Source organism: Camarhynchus parvulus, chromosome 5 (genome assembly GCF_901933205.1).
Source record: "Camarhynchus parvulus chromosome 5, STF_HiC, whole genome shotgun sequence".
Taxonomy (NCBI): domain Eukaryota; kingdom Metazoa; phylum Chordata; class Aves; order Passeriformes; family Thraupidae; genus Camarhynchus; species Camarhynchus parvulus.
The window spans coordinates 10,786,298-10,810,379 of NC_044575.1; the positions used below are offsets into that span (position 1 = coordinate 10,786,298).

A 24,082-nucleotide genomic window follows, 5' to 3' on the forward strand; every position below is an offset into this window, starting at 1 on the left:
ATTAAGGCCACTGGCAAATATGTCTCATCCCTTTACAATGGTGATCTACAGAAAGTGTTACCATCTCCTATTATTACTTATTTTTTTCTTTACTAATAGGTCAGAAATCTGCAGCAGAGTATGCTAACCTAAACTTATATAAGCAATTTTTAACTAAAAATAAGGATTTGTTCTGTGTGCTTATTCTTCTTCACAAGGAAGATGAAGGGCAGAAAAAAGAATAAAACAAAAAGCCCACTTATTATTTTTATTTTATTTTCCTTTAGGGTTTTTCTTGTAGAAGATTTGACTTGCTATAGAAGTTTTTTTAAGTACTGGGTGGTCATATCAAGCAGAGTTTGAGGCACTTGAGACAAAATATGCAATTGCTAAATAGAGTGTAAACAAAAGAAGTCCATAAGAATGGTAATAATGAAAAACCACAAATTACATTTAAATGATTTTTGGATCTTTTCTAGAGAATAATATAAACTGAAGTCCCCCAGTTTCCCCTCACATGTCCTGATTGGATGGACAATATGTTTTTCTTCTTGAGTTGATGACAAGATAAGAACTGTGGTTTTGAGGCTCCAATTGTTTATAATTTCATGTCACTTTAGCTGAGATTACCATCTCACATTGTTGACAAATACTGGTAAGAAATGATATGTGTGGCTTAGCTGTGTGTGTGTGTGTGCTATATAAAGAAAAACATGCAGACACATAAAAGCATGAGAGAGAATTTTAGTTTAGTACCAAATTCCCTGTGTTGAACAAAACATGAACAAGGAGCTTGGTAGTTCATATATAGACTAGTTAATAGAGAAATTATTTGGAATGGAATTGGTGCTTTTATATTATTTTTATTATTATTAATGTATGTTTTATCTATTTATGACAGATATGCCTTCAGAACAGTTCAAAGAAAGCAAATCCTGGGATACACCAGAACTCAGACTGTTTGTTTTGTTGCCCTTCTGGAAATAAACACACAGCATCGGCAGTCAGGAAGGATTTAATGTGTTTGGTGTAAGGTGTTCTGAAAACAGCACCTTCTTTGTAAGCTCTTGAAATTATTAAGAGGTCTTGCACTTTTAAACTGTTCTATCTTTTGCCATTTCCCTTGTAAGGGCCAGATCTTCTGGCAGTGTTGGATTCCTTGGCTCAGAAATGAAGTAAAGTAGCAAAACACCCTCACTAAACACATTAAATCCTTCCCATTTCTAGTGATTTTAATAAAGTATTCCTTGAGCTTTTCTTGAGAGCAGTCTGAGTCATTGAGAATTATGGAAGTGGGGGCAAAACTCTATTAGCTAAGATTGCTTTTCCAAAATTGACATAACTGATCAGAGGAGCAGAGATTTAAAACTTTTTTAAATTATTCAGGAGATCTACCTGTGATAAAGAAAATATAGGCTGTAGAAAATGGTGGATTATCAGAATTTAGGGCAGCTGAGCTTTCCCTGCTCACCAAGGGAGGTTCTTTTCAAGAAGCTCAAATGGGTAGTTGTGGTTAGGTATTTGCTTCTAGAAAAAAACAAGGCTGTGCCCTTGTTTAGTACCTGATTTCTAAGTATTAAACTTATTTCAAAACTGAAAAATGTTGCTCTGAGCTGAGTAAAAAGTAGGTCAAGGATGCCATGGCTCCCTGGCAGTTCTCACTGATATGTCAATTGATCCAGGGGATTACTGGTGGCAGAGGCTGTGGGTCTGTGTTGCAATTAGATAATACTGATTTTATTCTTAGTTTGCATTTGAAATCTGCTTGTCTCTTATATCTGACATGGTATAAAAAACCCCCAATGACTTCTCTGGGATGACTGCAATCACCCAAAGGCTAAAGAACCCTTCAGAGAGAGAAAAAGGGGGAATCATTATATAGGATTGCAACTTCATGATATTACTGCATGGACCTTAAAGACCACATCTCATTATCAGTTTGAGTTAATGATAGAAAACTTGATCTTGAGTTTACAGAAAAACAGCTTGTATGCTCTGCAGATACTGAACACTTTGAAAGGCTTTTCCAGCCCATAAACTGTCAGAAAGTTGTTATTATCTTTTTTTTTCCTTTTAAGATGTAAAATCTGATCACATAGGGGATGATCTTTGACATTCTCCTTGGATATATATTGGTTGTACAACCTCATTATGTGCTTGTCAGATGCAGGTTTTAATAAAAAGTACATATTTGCAATGTAATCAGAAAAAAAATTTGCTGTCAAGGTGAATTCAGTTTGATCCTTTCTAGTAGAAAATATTGGAGTGGGTTAAAAAAGCCCTAATCTAATTTCCTCCTTTATTAATGCTACCTATTAGCATTTGATTCAATAATGCCATAAACCAATAGACTTTCCTGAAGAATAAAGCAGGGTACTGCAGTAAATAATTCATAACAATGTAAGCTATGTAAGGCTGTTACATAAACTCTTGGCCTAATCTGTCACAAATTATCTTCTTGCACATTGTTAAGAAGGTGGAATGAAAGTCAATTGAACTGGAGGAAATAAATCAAGCTCCTCAGAAATATTTAGAGTAGATAGCAATCTAAAAACTGGGCCATTTGACATGCATTTTTTTTAAGAGTGGCATGGATTTTCTCCATATTTGCATTGTCATTGTTAGCCATGAGATTTTCTTAGCCTCTGTGTGAATTTTACAATTTGAAAATGAAGTGGCTGAGCCACTATAGCTTGCTGCACTCTGTGGGTCGGTTTAATTGCAGTAGTTATCACTTCTGAATCTATAAAAGGCTTCATTTTGCTACAGGATGAGAGTATGGTCTCTGCCCCAGGTTGGTTCTTTAAAAAATATATAGGTAAGTGAGAGGTTTGGTGTGGGAAAATGGAAATATTTTTTCTTATTTCATATGAGCAGATAATGATGTATAAATTATTAATGCCTTTATGTAATTTAAAATTTTTCATCAGTATGTGTGATCTAAGAATGCTTGTTTTGTTTCATTTCTCACATGTTGGTAAAGAGTAATGGAACAATGTCTTTGCTGGAGTACTCTGAGGAAGCAATCGAGCCTTTCTTTGATGGTAGAGAGTTGCCTTTGCCATGGTTTATCTTTCTTTTTCTGCTATCTTTTGTTGACAGTGTTCCTTCTTTCTAAAAAAATTCTACCATTCAGAAAAAAGGCAAGAATAGATTGTACAGAAATAATCCCTCCACTTTGCATGCTTGCTGTCCATTCTTACTCTTTATCGCATTACTCTTTAGAAAATCCTTTTAAGAACAGATTCTAGGCCCTAATATCAGCCCCAGCTGCTGAAGTTTATGAACTGCATTGCAACAAACACAAATTTGGGAAACAATTGCTCCTGTGACTTTTTGAGAACAAAGGATTTTCTTGCTTCTGCTGTGACTGCAAATTTATTTAATATATTTGTTATTCTATTTTCAATAGTGTTGTCGAGTGGTTTACCAGGCCAGGGCATTTAAAGTTGTGAGGCAGGTGCTCCAAATCATGAGACTTTAAACTCATGAGTGTTTAGTATGATTTGTTTTGATGGCTTGCTCCTGGTGTGCTCAGTTTGTAGGATGTGTAAGAAAGAAATGCAAACAAACCCAGCCTCAGATAATCAGATAGTTCCAGGTTCTGTGCCTTTAAAAAATGTTGAGACTTTCCATGAAACTGTGAGGTTGGTTACTCTTTTTCTGAGCTCTCCTTGTGGGTGACAGCCGTGCTTTGCATTCCTCAGCAGCTGAAGATGAAGCAAGGGAGTTTTCCTTGTTCTGCCCAGTGCACCCTCAAGAGGCTCTGAAGGTGTTTTGTGAGACCTGTGACACCCTCACCTGCCGCAGCTGCCTCCTGGCAGAGCACAAGGAGCACAGGTACCTCACCTGTGCCTTCCCTCTTTTTCACCTGTGCCTTCCCTGTTTTTCACCTGTGCCTTCCCTCTTTTCCACCCGTGCTTGCCAGCTGAAGCTGCAGGCTGCTGTGAATTTAAAAGCCGCAGCAAACTCAGCTCAGTTGTCTCACAGGTGATTTAACTCACATCTACCTCACTGTCCTGGCAGAAACCCTCCCTGCTCTCATCTGTTTCCATGAACGTGGGAAACCACGGTGTGACAATTTCCCCTTCTTTCACAGGTTCAGGCATCTCGAGGAAGCGCTGCAAAATCAGAGAATTATCCTGGAGAACGTCATAACTAAGGTGGAAGAGAAAAAAAATGGGATTCAGGTTTCAGCTAAACAGATTGAAGACAGGTAATTGCTATGCTTTTTTTTTAATAGAAGTAAGTGATCTGTAAAAATATTTTCACTAAATGTAGGTTAACAGAATTAAATGCAGCTTCTATGTTTTTTTCTTGGAGGGTAGAAAAGAATAGGGAGATTCAAAATATCAAATTCATGTTTAAGTGGTACTGACAAGTCATGGCATTGTGATACACAATTCCATGCTCTTTGTAAGGCATGTGACAGCTGACTTGAGAGTTAAGATTTCTTTATATAATCTGTTTCTGAGCTATAATTTGACAATATCACAAATAAAGATAATTTTTAAGATACCTTATTTCTTCAAGAAACCTCAAAACAAGGTGCAATTCCAGTCAAGATGAATATAAAAATGAAAATATTTAATTATTGGAACTAGATTTCAGCTACTAATTATGCATTTAGTAGCTGTTGGATCTCTCTTCTTATTAATAAAACCATTTCAAGAGTACAAATCTATTTATACAGTTTATAATCTAGTATAAACTGGAAGTTTTGAATGTATTATGTATGTATTTGTTGAAAAAGAGCTAAAGACTGTTTTTGGGATGATGTTTGAGAGAATCCATCAGCATTAGCATGTCACATCCAGAGACGGGTGGTCAAGGTTCAGAGAAGTGGGGGAGAACTGATGGGAAATGATGATACAACTCTCACTGCAGTTCTGTCAGTAGGCAGATCAGTTCTTGTAGCAAATAACTGCTGAGCAGTGAATAAATGACACATCAGGGATATGTACCTCTTACCCATAGGTTGCTTGAAGTGAAACATCTGTACACAAAGGTGGAAAACCAAATAAAAATGGCCAAGATGGTTCTGATGAATGAAATTGACAAACGAACAAATATCCTCCTTGAACAACTGGAAGTAAGTAAGGCTAGTTGCATTTGATACCTTGGGAAATCAAACTAAATTAAATTTAATCCCACTGCCAGTGGAAAGAATATAGACTGTGGGAGCTATTGTCCCATTCCTTATATTTTCAAATATTTGGGTTTTTTTTCTGCAGACTTTCATGTGGAATCAATGGTTGACAAAGATTCGGGGCAAAGTGGCAAAATGTTTCCTTATAATGAGTTAACCACAGTTTCTAATGCATTTACAGAGAATATGTGTGCACCTTTTGAGCACTTTAGAAAACAAAGCAGATTCTGATTTTAATTTTTAATTTGTAGGAGCCCATTAACAGCCCAATTAATCTCATTTCAGAAATTTTGGTCTAATTTCTGTAAGAGAACTTGCGTTTTGGTGCTTCAGTTTTTGGATGTCCAGTTGAACTATATGAGATTTTATTTTGAAATGTCCTGAGGAGAAAAATTGCTGATTAGAATTTCCAGATGAGAAATAAGCCCAGGTGCAAATTTGATCCAAGTTCTACAGTTTCTTGAGGGTTATGTTATTCTGTTAAACCAGGGCCAGAATGATGCAGATTGTTTGCTCCTGGGGAAGTCATTGCTTTTCCTGAATTCAGACTCATCTCCTGAGTTGGATTTGCTTCCTTTCTGTGATGGGTGGCTTAAAGAGATTGTGAAGAACAGTATTGCTGCAAATGCCACATAATGCAGTGCCAAGTATTGCATCTGTTATGTGTGTCTGAAGAATGACAGCCCTTTTCTACTGGTTCATGTTATTACCAGAAAATCACCAGTGAGAGGAAGCAGAGGCTGGAGCAGCAACTGCAAGGTGTTGTGGTTTTAGGCAGACAAGTGGAACATGTCCAGAACTTCATCAGCTGGGCCGTGTGTAGTAAAAAAACCATCCCATTTCTCTTCAGCAAGGAACTGGTAAGAGCAATGCTTGTTGTGCAGTAATTGTGAGAACTGCTTTAAGGTTCTGACGTTGATCAAATGAAATATTTTTCACAATTTTAAAACTGTGAATAAAATCATTGTCCTTTAATGTGCCACCAGATTGTGTTTCAGATCCAGCGCTTGCTGGAGACAAACTGTAACACAGACACGGGTCCTCCTCTGAAGATCAGGTTTGCTTGGGATCCCTCCTACTGGACTAAGCAGCTCTCCAATTTGGGTAAGAAAATTAAATAGGCAAATGCCCAAAGCTAAGCTAGACAGATGCAGACAATTCAGTGTCTCTCCTAAAGGGCTCTCCTTTTGTGTTTTGACATCCAGTTCTGGAACTCTTGCTATGTTCTGAAGAAAAGTGAGTGTGGATGAACTCTCCTGTTTTTCTCTCTCCATTTTTATCCACTCACCGAGAGACCATTGGGATGTCTGGTGCTTTCATTCTCTTAGTGGCCAAAGGAGCTGAGCACTGTTGAGACACCTCCAATTGCTAGGCACAAAGATGGCTTTAAGACACTGTCTGTACAATAATTACAGTGATACCTATATAGCAGATGTCCATACTGTGACTTTGTTTCCTAGCAGCCACAGATTTTCCCAACTGCAATGGGTTTTTACTGTAAATTCAGCTCAGTGGGCTGATCACTGATCTAAGAGACCAGTTCTCTTCCCATTTTAAGGTATTAAAACCTAAAAGGGGTAAAATGCTATCAAAAGTATTTTAAAAGCAGAGAGTAATCTCTTGATGGACAAGATCATTTCATAGGTCACTTCTATTTCCAGCTTTTACAAATCTCACCTACACAATATAATCTCTTTTATTTTTGTCACTTGCCCTCTGGAAGCTGTTTTTTGTACCTGTGCTTATGGATGAGAAGATAAGCTCATACTTCTGTAAAAAAATGAAAGCATAAGCCATATCCATCAGTTAAGATAAAATAAGGTCAATGTTTCAAAGTGTTTGCTGGGTAATTCAACTGTGAGTTCAACTGACATCAGTGGGAGCTGGGTGTGAATTGAATTACTAGATAAATATTGGGAAACTTATCTTGAATGGATGTTGTCAGACTGTTTGGATACAGTATTTGAATATCTTTTACATTTGAAATGTGAATGATGGCCATTTCCCTGTGTACAGTTTTTATTGTATACATTTGTCAAGACCATAGGAGGGAGTAAACGTGCTGGTTTTTTTTCCAGGGGGTTTCACAATGGAAGGTGGACACCTTACTCACCCAGATGTGCTGCTCTGTGGAAATATTCAAGGCTTACAGCCCTCTCTGTACCGTGGGCACCACTCCCCAGCCCCCCAGCTGGAGGGCAGCCAGCCTCACCAGTTCCCCCCTGCGCTCCAGTGCTCGGCGCCCGTGTGCTGCTCCCACTGCCTCAGCATTCCTCACCCAAGCAAAGCCCAGCCTTCTTACCAAGACATGAGCCACCACAAGAGCTTCCACCAGCCTCCTGCCCTTCATCAGCAGCACTTCCCTCTGCAGTACAGCCTGCAGCCCCAGGACAGGGAGCCGCGGGCCGTCCCCCAGCCTGTGAAGCTGCCGCAGGCTGGGCTGGAGGAGCAGCCGCGCTCGGAGCCGGAGAGCGCGGTGTCCGGGAGGGTGGCAAAGCCCTTCCCACCCCAGCAGCTGCACCAGGGCTGTGCTGGCGTGTCCCAGGAGGTTCAGCAGGTTCCCTCGAGCCACCCACAGGCTCCTCTGCAGACATCAGCTGTGGGAGTGCAGCTGGGCCATGTCCAGAAGATGAAATCCAACCACCTTCTGCAGCCACCCCCGCAGCAGCAGCCGCTGGTGTCCCCCCCAGCAGGGCACGATGAGAGCACCCACAAGCAGGTCATCCAGCAGAGCCTGGACATCATGCACCACCAGCTGGAGCTGGAGGAGATGAAGAAGGATCTGGAGCTTCTCCTGCAGGCCCAGGGACAGTCCAGCTTGCAGCTGAACCAAGCCAAGCCACCTCAGCACGTTCAGCAGACTATAGTTGGTCAGATCAACTACATAGTGAGGCAGCCAGCCCCAGTGCAGCAGCAAGTCCAAGATGAAGCACAAGTATGTTCTCTCAAAGTTATTTCCTACTGCATTTAGTCAGTGTAAGCTCAGAAATTGGACACACCTTTGAGATTTCATGTGTTTCCCTGAACTTTTTATTGGTGTCTTAACTATGCATGCAGCAGAGAGGATTCATGCCTCATGCAGATTGGGCTGAATTTTTCTGTAAAATTTTTCTTTTTTTTTTTTTCCAAAATTATTTTGCATAACCACCCTGAATCCCAAAGATCTGAATCTCTCAATAGACAAGGTGAGCAGCAACACGGGAGAATAAAATCACCATCACTCCTCCTTTGTAAATAAGTGACTGGAGGACTTCAGTAGTTTCACTCTGCATTTCAACTCTTTTTTTACTGGAAACTTTAAGCTCTGAGTCCTTAAAAAGCATTACATTCTGCATTTTTATTGGAGAGCGTGAAGACAATTTCTTGGTCTGAGGGTTATTTCCCATTTTCTTGCTGCTGCATCATGTCATTTAAGATTTTCATCATTATCCACGCATGCTGTTGTGCTACAGTTTTTTAGCAGGGCCAATCTCTTCTCTTTTCCTCTGTTAGTGAGAAGCCTGCTTCTGAAAGAGGGACATTCCTTGGGGGTGAGCATCCAAGCTACAAGGCAGATCAGCTGCAGAATAAAGTGGCTTAGAAATTAATTTAAAATGGTGGAAATGTGGCTCAGACTTGCCATTGTGTAAATTCTGTGGAGCTGCCACCTTGAATAGTTCTCAAAGTAGACTACCTGCAAGGGCAGACTGCAGCCTTTTGGTGTAGCTGCACATTTCAGCAGCTTTATTGAGTCTTTTTTTTTAAGAATTCATAAATATTTGTGAGAAAACTTTCTCCATTTATCTCCCTGCTTAAGGTTGCCTTGAACATCTGTTGTTTTAGAGGCTTTTTGGGCTTGTCATCATGTGTATGCTGTGAGTTGATGCACATTTGTTACTGTTTTTCTTCCTGAGATGTTGAAAAGACAAATTCTCATTTGTGATTTGTAGGTCTGTGAGAGCTCCACGGAAGCTGATGCCCAGAAGCCTGTCATTCCTCTTGACAGAAGTGACAGTCCCTCCCTGTCACAATCATTAGAAGAAGAAGCCGGTGGCAGGAGCCACTCCCCTGAGAGCACATTGCAGCAATCGACTTTCCATCCAGTGAGAAAGGTATAAAGAGCTTCTTAAAAAAAAAATTAAAGGGAAAACGTGATTTGATAATATTAAATGTGGCATTGGAGTTTGCAATCAGGTGGAAAAAATTAAAATGCAGTAAAAGTCAGCCAAATGGCTTGTAAGTTTTGGAAGTCAGTCTCAGCCTAACCTTGTGTGCATGTCCAAGTAAGGTGCCAGGATGAGCAGCTCTTCTAGAGGCTGATGGTGTTTAGGTCTGGCTGGCATGATTGTTAGACAAGAACTGGCAAATAAATAGATGCTCTATTTCTTCACTGCTTAAATTCTGCCTAGTGACTATGTCTAGGGATTTAATTATTAGGAGTCACTAACTACTGTACTAGAAGCAGTTAATTTGAAAAAATAAATAAAGCAGGAGCCAGAGGTGCTGATGAAATCAGGCCTGAGAAGCAATCTTCATAATAGTTGCCTCAGAAACAGCACCACTAATTACTGCTGGAGGTGGGGTGCCTGAAACTCTGTTATACTTCTTCTCATTCCTCATGTATAAGCAGAGAAATCACAATTTCTGTATATCTAGAATATTTTATTGTACCATAGAGCCAGGCTTTGGTCTTCCCACCTACTGTGTGGCTCTGACCATTGAAGAAGCAGCATGAACACAACCAGGAAGGCCAATGGTTTCAGTAGATCCTTGCTGGCTCTGGATATCACCTGTGCTTTTGAAGCTGAGAATCTGCCTTTTCCTTCTCTGTACAGCTTGTTTAAAACACTCCAAGCAACGCATCATATTCTGGTTTTTCAAATCTGTTTATTACTTCAGTGCATGACTCATTTTGTGTACCATGTAGAAGACTTTCATAGGTTTTTTTCCCTTGGAATTTGTCTGTGGAATATTGTGGAAGTACTTGTTTTTCCTTTCTATCCTCAAAAAGCAAGTAATTTTTCCTTCTTTTGTATGTGACTTTGTTGATGCAACATATTGATGATGCAATACTCATCCAGAGAATTGTTGGAGATCCCTTTGGGAGTTACAGAGGTGTGGGCCTGGAAGCAGAGTGCAAATCAGATTTGAAAGCCACGAAGAAATCTGTTTTATGGACCTGTAATGGGAGGTTATTCCCAACAGCTTAAGCAAGAAACATCAGAAATAGGAAAGAAAATGGAGGCAGATGTGCAAGAGAGAGAGACTAGTGTCTCTGATGGGAAAAGCAGGAGTAATAAAGGAGAAAAGGCTGATTTGTTGCTGTAGAAGTTGAGAAGGTGGCAAAAGGAGGATAATTCTAGGGAAAAGAAAAAAGCATTTTTTCCTAATGGTGCTGAGAAGTGTATCCTCTTGTGCAGAAAGCACAGGGGTGTCTGGTTTTTGAGGTGCCTAGTGCCTCTTCAAGGAGGGAGAATGTTCAACAGCTACAAAACTCCATCTGTGCTTGTATTCCTCTCTTCTAATGAGCTGTTTGTGATGAAGACATCGGGGTGGGTGAAGATACTGACAGCCCTGGCAAGGGCAGATTAGAAATGATGAAGGGGAAAAGCACAGCAAGTAAACCCTTGAAATATTTTCTTCATGAACGCTCCTTAAAGATGTCGGAGTCCTTTTGCTTTACAATTGGATTAAATCTGCGTTTAAATGGGAGGTTGGTTCCTGTTTGAGATCAAGGGAATGTGTCTGTTCATTCTCATCTGGTTCACCTGATTAAATGTTTTCACACTCACCTCCAGATAAAAATTTCTGCATAGGTGTTTGTCCATGTGCTCTCACGTGGGCTATATTCAGAACATTTCATCTCTCCCAAGATCATCTTGGAAGACATGGAGAAATTGAATGTGGACAAGTCTGAAATACTTGAAAAATATGGTGGAGAAAATAGCTGGATAAACCTGCTGCTTGAGGAGAACTGTACTGCCTTCTGGAGAAAAATTGCTGTTGGACTTCTTGGCCTTGTGTTGCATTTCTGCTGAACTCTGGCAGCCTTCAGCTAGGCACAGTATTCCTAGTGGAGTACAGAATTCCCTGTGTGCTGCGGTTCTTTCATTAAAGAGAAAGCAGTGTGCACCTGAATTAACTGTTTAGTGACGTGGTTGCAAAGATCTGTCCGAAAAGGTCAGAAATAAAAGCTTTCTTTAGCTCTGTGGTTTCCTTTATTTTGGAGTGGGCAAGACTTGATTGCGCATGTAGTTATTAAACCTCTGTGCATTAATTTTGAAATGTGTTTATGGTACAAATTTGATATTATTGTTTGATAATTAGATGAAGTGTCTGCATACAGAATTATATTTATTTGTAAAGCAGTACAGAGAAGATGCTTTTAATAGTTCATGATTTAAATAGTTTAGGATAGTTTTCGTTTGTTTTGCTCATTTTGGAACATTCATGGTGATATTTTGTCAGTCTTTCTGTCTTCCTGTATATTCCTCCAACTGATCTTTTTCTGTGAATTAATTTTTTGTGCAGAATAAATGTTTCTATACTTAGCCCATTGATTGTTTGATATAAGTTAAGTGCTGCACTTTGCATAATTCTGGGCTTGATTAGCACCTTTTTAAGAATGCCCCACTAGGAATGAAAGCTTTCTGTTGGTGTGGCAAATGGATATATTTAATATTCCTCTGTCAGAATACTTCACTCACACAGTCAGGACCTCTGGTTTGGATTATGGAGTTGTTCTGTCTCCATGCCTGTTCAATACCCAACCTCTCCAGTAAGAATGCCAGCAGGAGAGAGAACAAATTTCTGAATAACTTTTGTGTTACCTGCACTGCATTTCCAGGGAGTTGTGCCAAATTCTAGCAAACAGATTTTACACAAGCTGTGGAATTGCTAATTTGCAGTGTGAAGGAATGAGCGCTCAATTAACTGTTTAAACTCAAAGTTTTAACAGTTTTGTGGAGAGGGTAACCAACCTCCTGCAACAATATGATCTTGCTGCTTTTACATAGTATGATATCAAGTTATTAATTTGTGCACAGGACTAGAGAGGTCACCTATTCTAGAATAAAGGTAAAAATAATAAGACATTTTGAGCCTAATTGTGTTTTCAGCAGTAATAACAGGAATGCAGTCTGTTTTGTTTGCATGTACCTAATTGTCATTTCTGGCTGCGATGAGCAAGAGGTCTATAGGCTGCATCTAGCATTTGAGAAAATGTCATGATTACTGTAGATCTAGAGCACATATTAGTAATTTGAGCCTCAGGCACCCTGCAACAGCCACTGGTGTTGATGCAGGGCCAGCTGGACATCTCTCCTCCTCACACTCCATGAAGTGCACCCCCTTCTGTACTTTGGAGCAAGACCCTTACCTCTGTTAGTTCATCTTCTGCTTAAAGCGAATCTCTGAGTATGTTGTGCACTGCCTTAGTGAGTTATTGCTGAGCAGCTGCACCTGATCCTGTATAAATATAGTCAACAGCAGATCCTTAGGGAAGGGCATCAGAAACAGATATAAAATATAAACAAATATAAACTGATGGTCCACTATCCCAGATTCTGAAAGCCAGCACTTCAAGGATTTTCTGACCTGAAGATTTTACCCAGACAATTGTGGTTTAGAGCTCTTTATAGACCCCTTGCCTGTGAATTTGTATAATTCACTATTTTGAGTCCATTTTAATACTAGTGCAGAATACTCCTCAGCATTCTACACCAGCTGAGTTTTGCATTGCATGAGAAGTTCCTCTGTTTGCTTACCTGAAGTCTCTTGCCTGATAGTTCAGATACCTTCTAGTTTTGGTGTTAGGAAAAACAGTGAATAATCACTCTGTGTTCATCCCATTAATAATATCTGTATTTTGTAGGTGTACATTGAATTTATTCTTGAAAGTTTATTTTTGAAGCTTAAAAGGGACTGCTTGTCTCTCTAGAGTTGGGTGAAAGCCATCCTGTACTTTGGTCCTTTGTGTGTTTGCCCATTTCCCCCACACTTTGTGGTTTTGATAAATGATTTTTGAGGCAGGGTGACCAAGATTAGTAAATAAAGTGTAAACACGAGGAAATGGTGTGTAGTGCAATATATTTGTTGTGTTCTTTTTGATTCACAACAATTCCAGCTTCTTAGTTCAAGAGCTCTGTTTGTCTCAAGCACCATAAAGTACCTGAAATGGGGAAATCCTAGGGAATATTCCATGCTATCCAGGGTGCACTCTTCAGAATACTCTGACAGGCTTCTCTTTTATTCCAAGTATATGCTGTGGTAGCATTTCATGAGAGACTAATGGTGGTAATATTCATGGTGAAACTTCTCTTTTTTTCTTGAAAAACTCATGAAATTTGTGTGTAGGGTGCTGGAGGACAGAGTACAGATTTTATTTGATGGTAGTATTGCACAGAGCATGTTGTGATTACTTTGTGACTGAAAGTAATAATAATTTAATATCCATCCCTAGAACTTCAAATCTGACCTTGGGACCAAAATGGATTTCTTGCTGCTATTTTTCCCCCTTAATTACTATTAACTTTAGAGGAATTAGTGATGAAGGAAATAATAGCCTGAAGTTTGGGGTGCTACAAATTTCTCAAGTAACAGAGTGTGTTTTTTTACTGCACAGAATTGAAGTGCTCACGGCACAAATGCCTTCATGCTTAATGCAATTAGGTACATTTCCCAGAATGTTAATTTTACAAAACCCTTTTCCTTTGACCTGAAAAAAAGAAGATAAATAAAACATGATGCTGCTTGCTCCATGCAATCTCTTCCTCCTTCCGCTTTAAGCCCGCTCCCGTTTATTCAGACAAATTGCTAAGGAAGATTTGGATTCTTTCTGTCTCATGAAAGCAGGAAGGAAATCCTTCGGATTCTGTTCTGAAACTGGGAATGGGAAGCATGTGCAGCCCGTGCTATCAGTGCTGCTGTGTTAAGCAACTGGATTGGAGTAGTACATTTGTTTAACCTTCCAGCATAATGAGCTGCCAGGGGGATTGCTCCACTTAATAGCAGCCGTTCATTACTCTGCATCCATTTGCAGCGTGGTGTTTCTCCCATAGCAAAGAGAATTGGCGCTTCCCAGTTTTAGCTTCCTTTATCAGTGACACTTAATGTCAACAGCCCTGAGGCTTTGCCAAAACAATCCTAACAAATCCTAGTCCCACTGTTTCAAGGTAAGTATTTGCTTCTCAGAATTCTTCTGTATTGGTGCTGCATGTTTACGCTGGACCTTTTTGGAATGCGACAGTGATCAAAGAAATATTTGAACTGAAACATATGTTTATTTTTTGTTCTCTGCAGGCACTTTGCATGTTCTTTTTTCTTACTTTTCACTACCATAGCTAAGAAAATTGTGATAGGAGGCGTTTTGGGGTGGTGGTGCTGCTGCCATTATATTATAAGGATCATCAAACCAAAATTAATTATGAGACAATGAGAATTCCATTTATAGTGACACAGATGTAGTTCAATGTGCCAGACTGTACATTAAAATGTCAAAAAGTTCAAAATTAACCAACAGCTGAAGCCACCCTCTGCCCAAGAGCATAATTAGTGCTTGTTGTTGTTCAAATGTTGCAATGTAAAAGCAATAGAGCTTTTATAAAACAGATAAATCCTTTAAAGGCGTCCCATTTGCAAAATCTAGCTGAACTGTCAAGGGAAAAGAGAAATTTTTGCTAATGGCAAAAGAAATGATTATTTTAGGGAGTGAATTAATAGTCTATTAATGAGCCTTGTTCCCAGTGCATTGTTCACTTCACACTTGACAGCAGCTCCATGGATCAGGATGGAATGTGTCTGCTCTTAACTGTGAGTTTTAATATTTTGCTCTGAAAGATCATAATGTTGCTTCATCATTAAAATAACCACAAAATTAACTTTTGCCCCAAGGGAAAGACAGATGGCAGTTTGATGGCCTCATTATTCTTTTTAACAAGAGAAAGGTTTTACATCGGCTTATATAATCTAAAAAGATCTCTGAAGAAACTGATGCTAGATAGAAGAGTAAAAAGGACATAGCCACACCATGCAACTGAATTTCACCTTCCTGAAAATCTTACATATGTGTCTCCATTTTTTTTTTCCTTTAGTAGGAGTCATCCCAGTGACTACTCCCAGTAAGTAAACTTTTGTCACTGGTGGCAGGAGAAAACCTAAATTGCCTTAGGAGGGGGAACATTTCACCTGAGCTGCACACAGAGGGTCAGGTCTCACTACATGAGATGTTGGCACGTGCTTGTAAACGAGTCAAGGAGGGTGTGGGTAGTGATTGGAGGAGCTGAATGGCCAAAAGGTCTCCAGTTAACTTGGGAGCAAATTTGGGTGGTGTGCCTGCCATGAGTATGCCTCAGCATGGCCATTCCCAATGGAGTACAGCTGTAGGGTACTTCCTATGGACTCAGGGATTTGTGGATGCTCCATGCTTTGGAGAACCTGACTAAATAAATATTTAGCTACCTCACAGGGGCTTAATTAATGCTCACAGTGGACTCTGAAGCAAGGGGAAAAGGCAAGGGCTGATTACAGTTCATCTCCAGCTCAAGCATGAATTCTGCTTGTTTGTTTAATCTTTTGTGACTGGTATGGGAACAATTCACATGTTAATTTTGTCATCTTAAAAAGGCTTGTGATAAAATGAGTGATGGAATGAAAAGGTCAATGTATACTTAGTAGGTCCCATTTGTCACTGCAATTGCAGGAACCTGTTACAAGCAAATTGGGGTGGCAAAGAAACATTTTGATCTTTGTGGACTTTAGGATGTGTGGCCTTGAAAAGTGAATTCCTTGCTGACCTATGGAGATAGGGCATTCCTAAGAATGCTGACGTTTCAAACCAAAGTTATCAGACAGACTATTTGGCAAGTTTGGGCCTCATCAGGTGCATTTCCTTATTGGCTGTGGTCTAGTTTGCAGCTCAAATGTAAGGTGGGAAGAACATGTGTGGTCAGTTCCAGCTGCTTCCAAAAAGTTGTTACAGCTCATACAGCTTGGATTCAGGGGTGTCCATTGGACTCAAGAGGGGGAGAATGCCCAATTCCCTGGATGCAGGAGCCCAGTGCTCCTTGGGGTGCCTTCTGCATGGAGGGACTATTTAGAGCAGGCTCACTGCAGCTCCATGTGGTGGAATGGCACAAACCTCCCCTGGCTCTGCATGAGAGCTGACCTCTTTCTGTCTCAAATGCAGGTGAATTTTGTCTCATCACATTAAGTGGTTACTCTTCAGGCAAAGCCCCCATTGTAGCATCTATTACAAATTGACAAAGAAGAAATTAAATTGCATCCATTTTTGGGTGGGAATTAGTGTCTGTGGGCAGTGTTGTCTTGGTACAGAGTGCTGTGCATTGCAAGCAGAGGAATTCAAGGCTGGCAGGAGGTAGGATTTGCACGTCTGACAGCTCAGGCTAAGCTGCAGTCTTTGCCACTGTGAGGTTAAGATGGACAAAAGTATCAAAATCCCAAATGGAGTATGTGTTGAGAAAAATACTAATTAAATTTAGGAAATGGATCCTATCTCAGATTCACTTCTGAGTCACAGGCCTCTGGTGGAGAAATAAGTACAACAATAAATTTAAGCTCTAATTCAGATGCAAGGGTCACGTTTCTATTGTCTTGATTTATATTAAAATGAGTGCTACCTACTGTATTGCAGTCAAATGAAAAGGATATAGTCAGTCAAATGCAAAGGGTGAAACACCAATGAACTATGATGAAATCAAGGGAAAGTTGTGCATTCAAGTGACACAGATCTGTACACTTCCATATTGCTTCTGTTTGCTTCACATGGATGCTGGAAGAGCCTTGTTTTCAATAGAGTCCCCATTCCAGGGTGTGAGACAGCTTAGGGAGGTCACCTAGATGAGTGGGTTTGCTTTGGTTTGCTTTTTGGTAAGTGTCTCTGTGGGTTTGGTAGTGACAAATCATGAGACAGTGAAAAATGCATATTGATACTTTGGTAAATATTCCCTTTCTTTGGAAACTGGACATGTTTCCTCATTAGTACGTGTAGAATATTTCTGCATTTGATCTGTGTTAAGTGCTTTAGGTTTTAATGGGACCGACTCACTAACTATCATAAAGTTTTCTGTATCATTAACAGGAAAAATAACGTCATGTACTTAAGTCAGAGTTAATTCTTATTTCTTCTGAATCTTCGTTCTGAATGATCTGATGTTCTTTTAATAAAATGTCAAAATTTCTGATTTGAATCTTATTTCTTCTGGGAAAATTTAATGGAAAATAATAGGGTTTATGTCAAGGATTTATTTGGTACAGCGTTCTACATAGATTTCCAAATCATTGTAGGAGTTAAAAATCAGAATCCCTTGAATTGATCTAAGGAAGACATTTTTTTTGTAAGCACCAGAAGAGTAACCCAGTTGTCTCCTTTTCCAGTTTTCAGTTTTAATGGTGGAGAATCTAAAGCTTTTGGAAACAGCATAGGATTACAATAGATTCTTACAGCCCTTGTGACACAACTGTTTGATTATGTCAAGCTGAAACTGAGCATCTCATCTATTATAGAAAGAACAGTAGCATTTTGCTGCTGAAAAGCTGATTAATATATTGGATTTTTTTCTTCTTTTTGCTTTTCCCAGCGTTCAGCATCCCTAAGCTTTGTGGGCTTTCCAAACAGTGCCGAAATGGAATTATCTCCCACGAGGTTACCCAGCTCAGCTGACCCAGAGGTGAAAGGTGCAGCTGCTGTGACACTTGGCCTGTCCCCAGACGCCCTCTGTGAGTGTGACACTGCAGCAGAGCCCCTGCCCAGCTACAGCCTGGCTCTGGGCAGGGCTCCCAGTGACCCCAGTCCTGGGGCTCCTGCTGCCCTTGAACCAGGTGATGCACTCCAGGGAGACACTAAATGCAAGGTAGGGATGGCTCAAATTCCTCTGCTCAGAGGGAATCCGCTTCCATTTACAGCGCGTTATTGTTGGTCAAGCAGTCAAAATGCTGTTTCAATTAAAGTTTTCCTTATCTGGTATTTGAAGACTGATTACAAATTATATTCTTAACATGAAGAGAAGGAAAACTCATAATTGACTTCTGCATTTCTTTCTCCCCCTCCCCCTGCAGCTAGAAAATGAAGACTTCAGTGCTGTGGATTGTCTTCTAGAAAACAGCTTGGCTACTGCTGGGCAAGAGGTAGTTAATGAATTAACTCTTTCTATGCAAAAAGTGATGGAAGAACCTATTAATCTTTCAATCAAAAAGTCTCAGCATTGCACTTCTCCTTCTGAACTGCTCAGCAACACTTCTTTCCTGCCTGTGAATGCCAAAATGAGACAACCTAGAAGCAAAGAAGGTACCAGGCTTTTAATTATTTCCTTTAGGTTTTGGGTTCTTTTTTCTTTCTTAGCACTGTGCATTGCAAGCATGGTAAAGCAGTATGCTTATTAATATACTTACATGTAAATGTGCTTTTCCAGCAAGCTTCAAATATTATCAGAGTACTTAATCCAATGGAAAAGTGTGTTTGATCTCATTTGTGGAGGAAAAACATGGAAATGATATGCTTTGAATTTGTAACATCCCTCATCTGTGAACCAGAAACGAGTGTGACTGTGTGAAGTACCTGGAGTATTAGTTCTCTTAGAAGCACTCCTGTTAATGAGACCTGCAGTTATGACTATTGAAGAGCTGGTTTGAAGAGTCCAAATTCAATTTAAAAAACCCACATTACTTCCAAAATGTAATGTACCTTCTGCTAAGTCCTTCACATCAGTAGCATACCAAATTTTTGTTAACACATTGCTCAGCATGTGCCTTTGCTTGGCTCTGTCTACTGTGGAACATTCCCTTCAGCCAAGGCCTATTTCTTCAGCCCTAATGGAGAATGAGACTTTACTTAACTCTTTTCATGGGCAACTTGCCAACATTGTTGTGCTACACTAAAGCCTCATTCCTGCACACTCTGAAAGTGAATGGGACTATTCATGCAAGCAAGGGATTGCAGGATCAAGCTGTTATCCCATGACTTATGCCAATATTTGGCTGCATTTCTCTATAAAAGATGAATTAATATTTCTCTCTCTGTGCTGTATTTTTATCCAGAGAATTCTAATTAGTACAAATGAGGCCTAGCCCAGTGAGCCAAGGAAATGTATTTGTCGTCTTTTCGATGTCCTATGCCAAACCGTGGCAATTATGGCACAATCATTTGTCTGAGTTGTAAGAATCAGGAGCACCCCTAAAAAGCTGTGCCTCAGGCAGGCTGAAGTGTCTTGGGGAGGAGCAGCAATGTGGTGTGTGGGGTGGGTTGTGTGACACCACACACAGGGGCAGCCCCAGCATTCAGAATCTCACTGTCAGTAGTGGATGCTACAGATTTGCTGGGTATAAAATGCAGGCCCTGTTGTGCAAGAGGCTGGAAAACCTCGAGTGTTGAATTCAGTGCTGCTCCCTTTTCTCAGGGAAGGGTCAGGAGCAATTCCTGTCCTGTCAGTGTTTAGGGGCCATGCAGTGAGGACATACAGTCACCAGTGCACCATAAAACATGACTTCTGCTGCAAGGGCAGTGCTAACTCTGCTGGTGGCTCTGGGTAGGACTTGCTGGCTTCAGCAATGCTGTGCTGCCAGGCCTCATTCCTTCTGGTAAATGTCTCCAGTGACTCATCCTTTTCTAATAGCAAACCTAAACATTTCAGCCTAATTTAAAACAAAATAATTCTTATCCTAGGCACACGGGATGTGGTAAAAATTGTACTGTGATCATTTTCCCTCTTATAGCTACTTTTCTTTCTTATGACTTGCATAAACACCCTTCCCTCCTCTTCTCTTTCCTAGACTAAACAAATCTGATGGTTTCAGCCTCTCCTCATGGGTCAGGGGTTTGATTTTTTCAAAACCACCTCATTCCTCTGTGCTATTTTGGGTTCTCTGCAATTAAGGAGTGCTGCCCACAGCCAAATGCAGTGCTCAGCTGAGGCCTCTGGGATGCCATGCAGAATCAGGATATCAGCTCCTTGTGTTTTACATTCCTTGCTGCTGGCGATACCCGGCAGGATGCCATTCCTCCCTTCTGCAGCAGCAGCATTAGGGGGTTGACTGTGTAGAGAACAGCTCACTTTAACTCTTTAATTCCTTCCAAGAGCATTTTCCTAGGTAGTTGTTTTCCTTTGGGATTACATTCATCTGATCCTTTGTGAGCGGTTACCTCAATTCAGTACTACTGATTTAGGAGATTTTTTCCTCTGATGCACTAAGGTCTATTTTTAACTGAAAGCATTCTCCACAGTGCAACCCCTCTAGTTTGGTGTTTCCCATGAATTTCATAGGCACTATTGTTTGATGGGCCTGTTGCTGATGGAAATGTTGGTTAATGTAGGAAGCCAGCACCACTGGAACATCCTCTGCTTTGAGAGTGTGCGACGAGAGCTGCTCCTTCAGCTTGGTGTGCAGTCTCCTTTAGGAATTCTGTCCATGACAGGGCTACTCACCCTTCACCTGAGCAACAATCACAAGTGAATAATGCCTTAGGTGTGATGTGAAATGCATCTTTCCTTGTTAGGCTTCATTTTATTGTTCCTTGTGGCAGGTACTGTTGACCTGAGCTAGATTTTCTTTTAAAACTCATCTTTTCCTGGCCCTCTCTTATCTCGAGATACCCATGATACTGTGTTTGTTTCTTGTTTGTATTGGCTGTGTCAAACTAATTCCTAACAAAAGGTGAGATTACAAAATTTTTCATTGGACTTGTATTTCTGAGGACATCCACTGAGACATTTGTCTCTATCCTATCTCATCTCCCTGGAACTGTGTTGTTATTTGTGTTTAATGTCAGTCAAAACTGCAGCCATATGCTGATAAAGCTACAGGTAAATAAGTAGCAGATAGTTTTGAGTTCATGTGTTTTTATCTTCCAGACACTGGAGGAAAGAAAGGAATTATAGTGTAACTTTTGTCCTGTGGTGGCAGATGGGAGACACAATTTACTTCCTGTTTTCAAGTAACTGGAATTATTCAGAAGCTTCTTAGCATGGAGCTGGAAACCACAAAGATTTCCTGAGCCCTGGGGGTTCAGACCTCATCGGGTCTGTTTTTCTCAAGTGAAGGCTGTATGGCAAAGAGGATTACTTATGTTGTTCCATTTATATGGATGTGTGTGATGTGTACATAAGTAATTCCCTGGGAAAGAAACCATTTCCACAAAATATTTCATATATAGAACAGAAGCTGTGGTTAAAAGTAAAAAAGAAAGACAAAGACTCTGCACCAGAACAGAAAATAGCATGCACATTTTCTATACATATAGATGAAATTATTCCATATTTCACTTATGATATCATATTAAACACCAGTCAGAAGTACATGAATATTGAAGTACTTTCTACCCTAATCTGCCTGTGATATTATAAATATTTTATTCATTTTCTTATCTTCTGTTCCAGATTCCAATAACTGTGAAAAGGAACATCTTGAAATGGATATGAAAAGCAATCAGAATGTCAGGTAGCAGAGTCTTTTTTTTATACAAAAGCACTGGCTGTGAAATTTTATGCATGTATTTAGAAAATTTATCATACTTAATGATGATGGAGAACTTAAAAAGATTTCTAGATTCCCTATAGTTATTAGTTCTGAAAGTTGTAAAGTGCTCTCCAATTTGAAAACAACAATGGAAAAGAAGTGATGAATTAATGTATTTCTGTGTAATTTTCCAGAATGAATAATTACTTGCAAACTTATCTCACTTGAACAATTAGAAAATGTTAAGCCCCAATGAAAGCTAAAATATATAATGGGAACAGGATTAACTTTACCCCAACAATTTAATAAAATTTGATTTTCAGCCACTGCTATGATAATATGGTAAAGTTGATGATGTGCTGTGCTCCTGTTGAAACCAGCCACACTGAAAAGTGTAAAATATGACTTTAATTGTGGTAATTAAGAAAACAGAGAGCAGGGCAAAGCTTTAGCATGGGAGTTAGTAATGTATTTACACATATGATTAATTTAAAGCGATTGCATTCACATTTCTTAAAGAATTGGTTTGTGAAAAAATATCAAGATTTTCAGCATTTGGCCTCCACAGTCACAGAAGAAAAGGAGCACAAAGAATGGTGCATGAAACTGAGGACAGAGGAGAATTCTGTGGAATGTGGATGAATTTAATCCCGTGTCCTTTTGACTGCAGAGGTGCCCCAAAGGAGCAGAGGATCCCCTACGTGCGGCTGGAGCGCCTGCAGATCTCTGCCTCGGAGGTGGGGGAGCTGCCTGTGTTCAAGCTCCAGCCGCAGCACAACGGGCAGGAGGGCAACTTCCTCCTGGTCATTGAGTGTGGCACACGCTCCTCAAGCATGTCTATAAAGGTGAGGGGATTTTCTTCAGGATTTACCAGCCTTCTGCCCTTTATCCCACTGTTTCTGGAATATTGTACAGTAAAAAGTCTGCTGATTTGTTTGACCCTCAGGTACTTCTGTGATGGGTTGTGGTAAAGACAGTACAGCTTTGAGCTTGCTCCTGCAAAGCTCAAGTGGAGCTCCCTACATCTTCCATTTCTGAAAGTTTGTAGTGTTTTCATATGCTAAGGAGCAACTTGGCTCACTTTTCTGGTTACAAATACAGGATAAGTTGCTTAAAACTGGCCTGAATATGTATTTGAGTGGTAGGAACCAATCCCAGAAATCACAGTGCAGTAGGTTTTCAAAAGCTTTGTATTCTATTGCTTCAGTGGAGTCTTGGGTGTGAACTTCTTTCCGCAGAAGGGAACAGGAATTTCTGGTGGCAAAAAGATCTAAACTTTTTTTATGTTTGGGTTTTTCTGGGGGGATGGTGGGGAGCTTGAGCTGTTTACCATAAAATTTGCAGGTGACATTGTAGAATATCCTATTTCTATCACCTGTGGTGTAGAATCTGCACAGCTCTCTCACTGTGCTATGTGGAGGAAATGACCTGACCAAGGTGACCTGGCCAGCCAGTGGCAAATGCCAGGAGTGTGGACCTCTTGAACCCCAGTAGAGTTTACTGCAGAGAAGCACTTGGAAGCACTTGTTGGAAAATTGCTGGTAGCTGTGTCTTCCAAGTACAATAAGTACTGGGCTATCTGCAGATAAACAGTGATGCTTTATGCTGATGTGTGAAAATGATGATTGTGTGATCCCAGATTTCTCTTTCTTCAAGATAAATAAAGATAGTCCAGCTGAAGGACAGAAGTCCAAAGAAGAGAACTCAGAGGATGGGAGATTTCTCATTTCCCAGGCTGCAGGACAGACACAATCCCCATCTGTTGATCAGAAGCTCAGCAATGGCATCTCCAGCATGAAAAAATCCCCAGTTACTCAGGATGTCAGTCCAATTGAAAATGAGGATTTCTGTGCTGTGTGTCTTAATGGAGGAGAACTGTTGTGCTGTGATCACTGCCCCAAGGTCTTCCATCTCTCCTGCCATGTTCCAGCCCTGCTCAGCTTTCCAGTGTGAGTATGGATGACATTTCACTACTGTGCTGTTCCTGCTCGCTGCCTGGGGGCAGAAGATATCCTCAGAGGTTGATGTTTCAGGCTTATGCAAGGGCTGCATCTTTCACTTGCCTTTTTTGATATTTTTTTTGTCTTACATGCAAGGAACTGGATGAATTATGAAAAAGAACTGTTTCCTGTCACTGTGCCCTTTCTGCAGCTAACTGGCCAGTACAGCAAAGGAGGTGGCAGACCTGAACTTAAAAAACTTTCATGTGATTCACTGGAGAAAAATAAAAATCTAACTCTCATGTAGCATCTGGAGTGTAGCCGTCAGCTCTTGGCAGAACAGAGACTAGTGCAAGGGAAGGGCAATCAGTGAGTTTTTATTCAGTTTGTTAGCAAATTTTATGGGAAATGTAGGATTATCAGGGCTTTTGTGGAAATATTTCAGTCATTGCTTTCCCTAAGATACAATCTCTTGCAACTTGTCACAGATGGATTGTATGCAATGAACCAGAAATAGACACATGTCTACATACCAAACTTAAAAGTGAGACAGAATAATGTGCATTAC

At 40.2% G+C, this 24,082-nt stretch overlaps 1 protein-coding gene across 1 annotated transcript in view; it reads left to right on the forward strand.

Annotated features, from left to right (window-relative positions):
• The window catches only part of TRIM66 (tripartite motif containing 66), a 44,939-nt gene that overhangs the window by 15,923 nt on the left and 4,934 nt on the right, over nucleotides 1-24,082 (forward strand). The window contains exons 5-16 of the mRNA XM_030950090.1: nucleotides 3,687-3,819; nucleotides 4,079-4,195; nucleotides 4,957-5,071; nucleotides 5,842-5,988; nucleotides 6,115-6,232; nucleotides 7,207-8,063; nucleotides 9,058-9,219; nucleotides 17,704-17,976; nucleotides 18,182-18,410; nucleotides 21,496-21,556; nucleotides 22,245-22,419; nucleotides 23,231-23,523. Coding sequence (XP_030805950.1) covers nucleotides 3,687-3,819; nucleotides 4,079-4,195; nucleotides 4,957-5,071; nucleotides 5,842-5,988; nucleotides 6,115-6,232; nucleotides 7,207-8,063; nucleotides 9,058-9,219; nucleotides 17,704-17,976; nucleotides 18,182-18,410; nucleotides 21,496-21,556; nucleotides 22,245-22,419; nucleotides 23,231-23,523 — 2,680 coding nt within the window. The remainder of the gene's footprint in view (nucleotides 1-3,686; nucleotides 3,820-4,078; nucleotides 4,196-4,956; nucleotides 5,072-5,841; nucleotides 5,989-6,114; nucleotides 6,233-7,206; nucleotides 8,064-9,057; nucleotides 9,220-17,703; nucleotides 17,977-18,181; nucleotides 18,411-21,495; nucleotides 21,557-22,244; nucleotides 22,420-23,230; nucleotides 23,524-24,082) is intronic.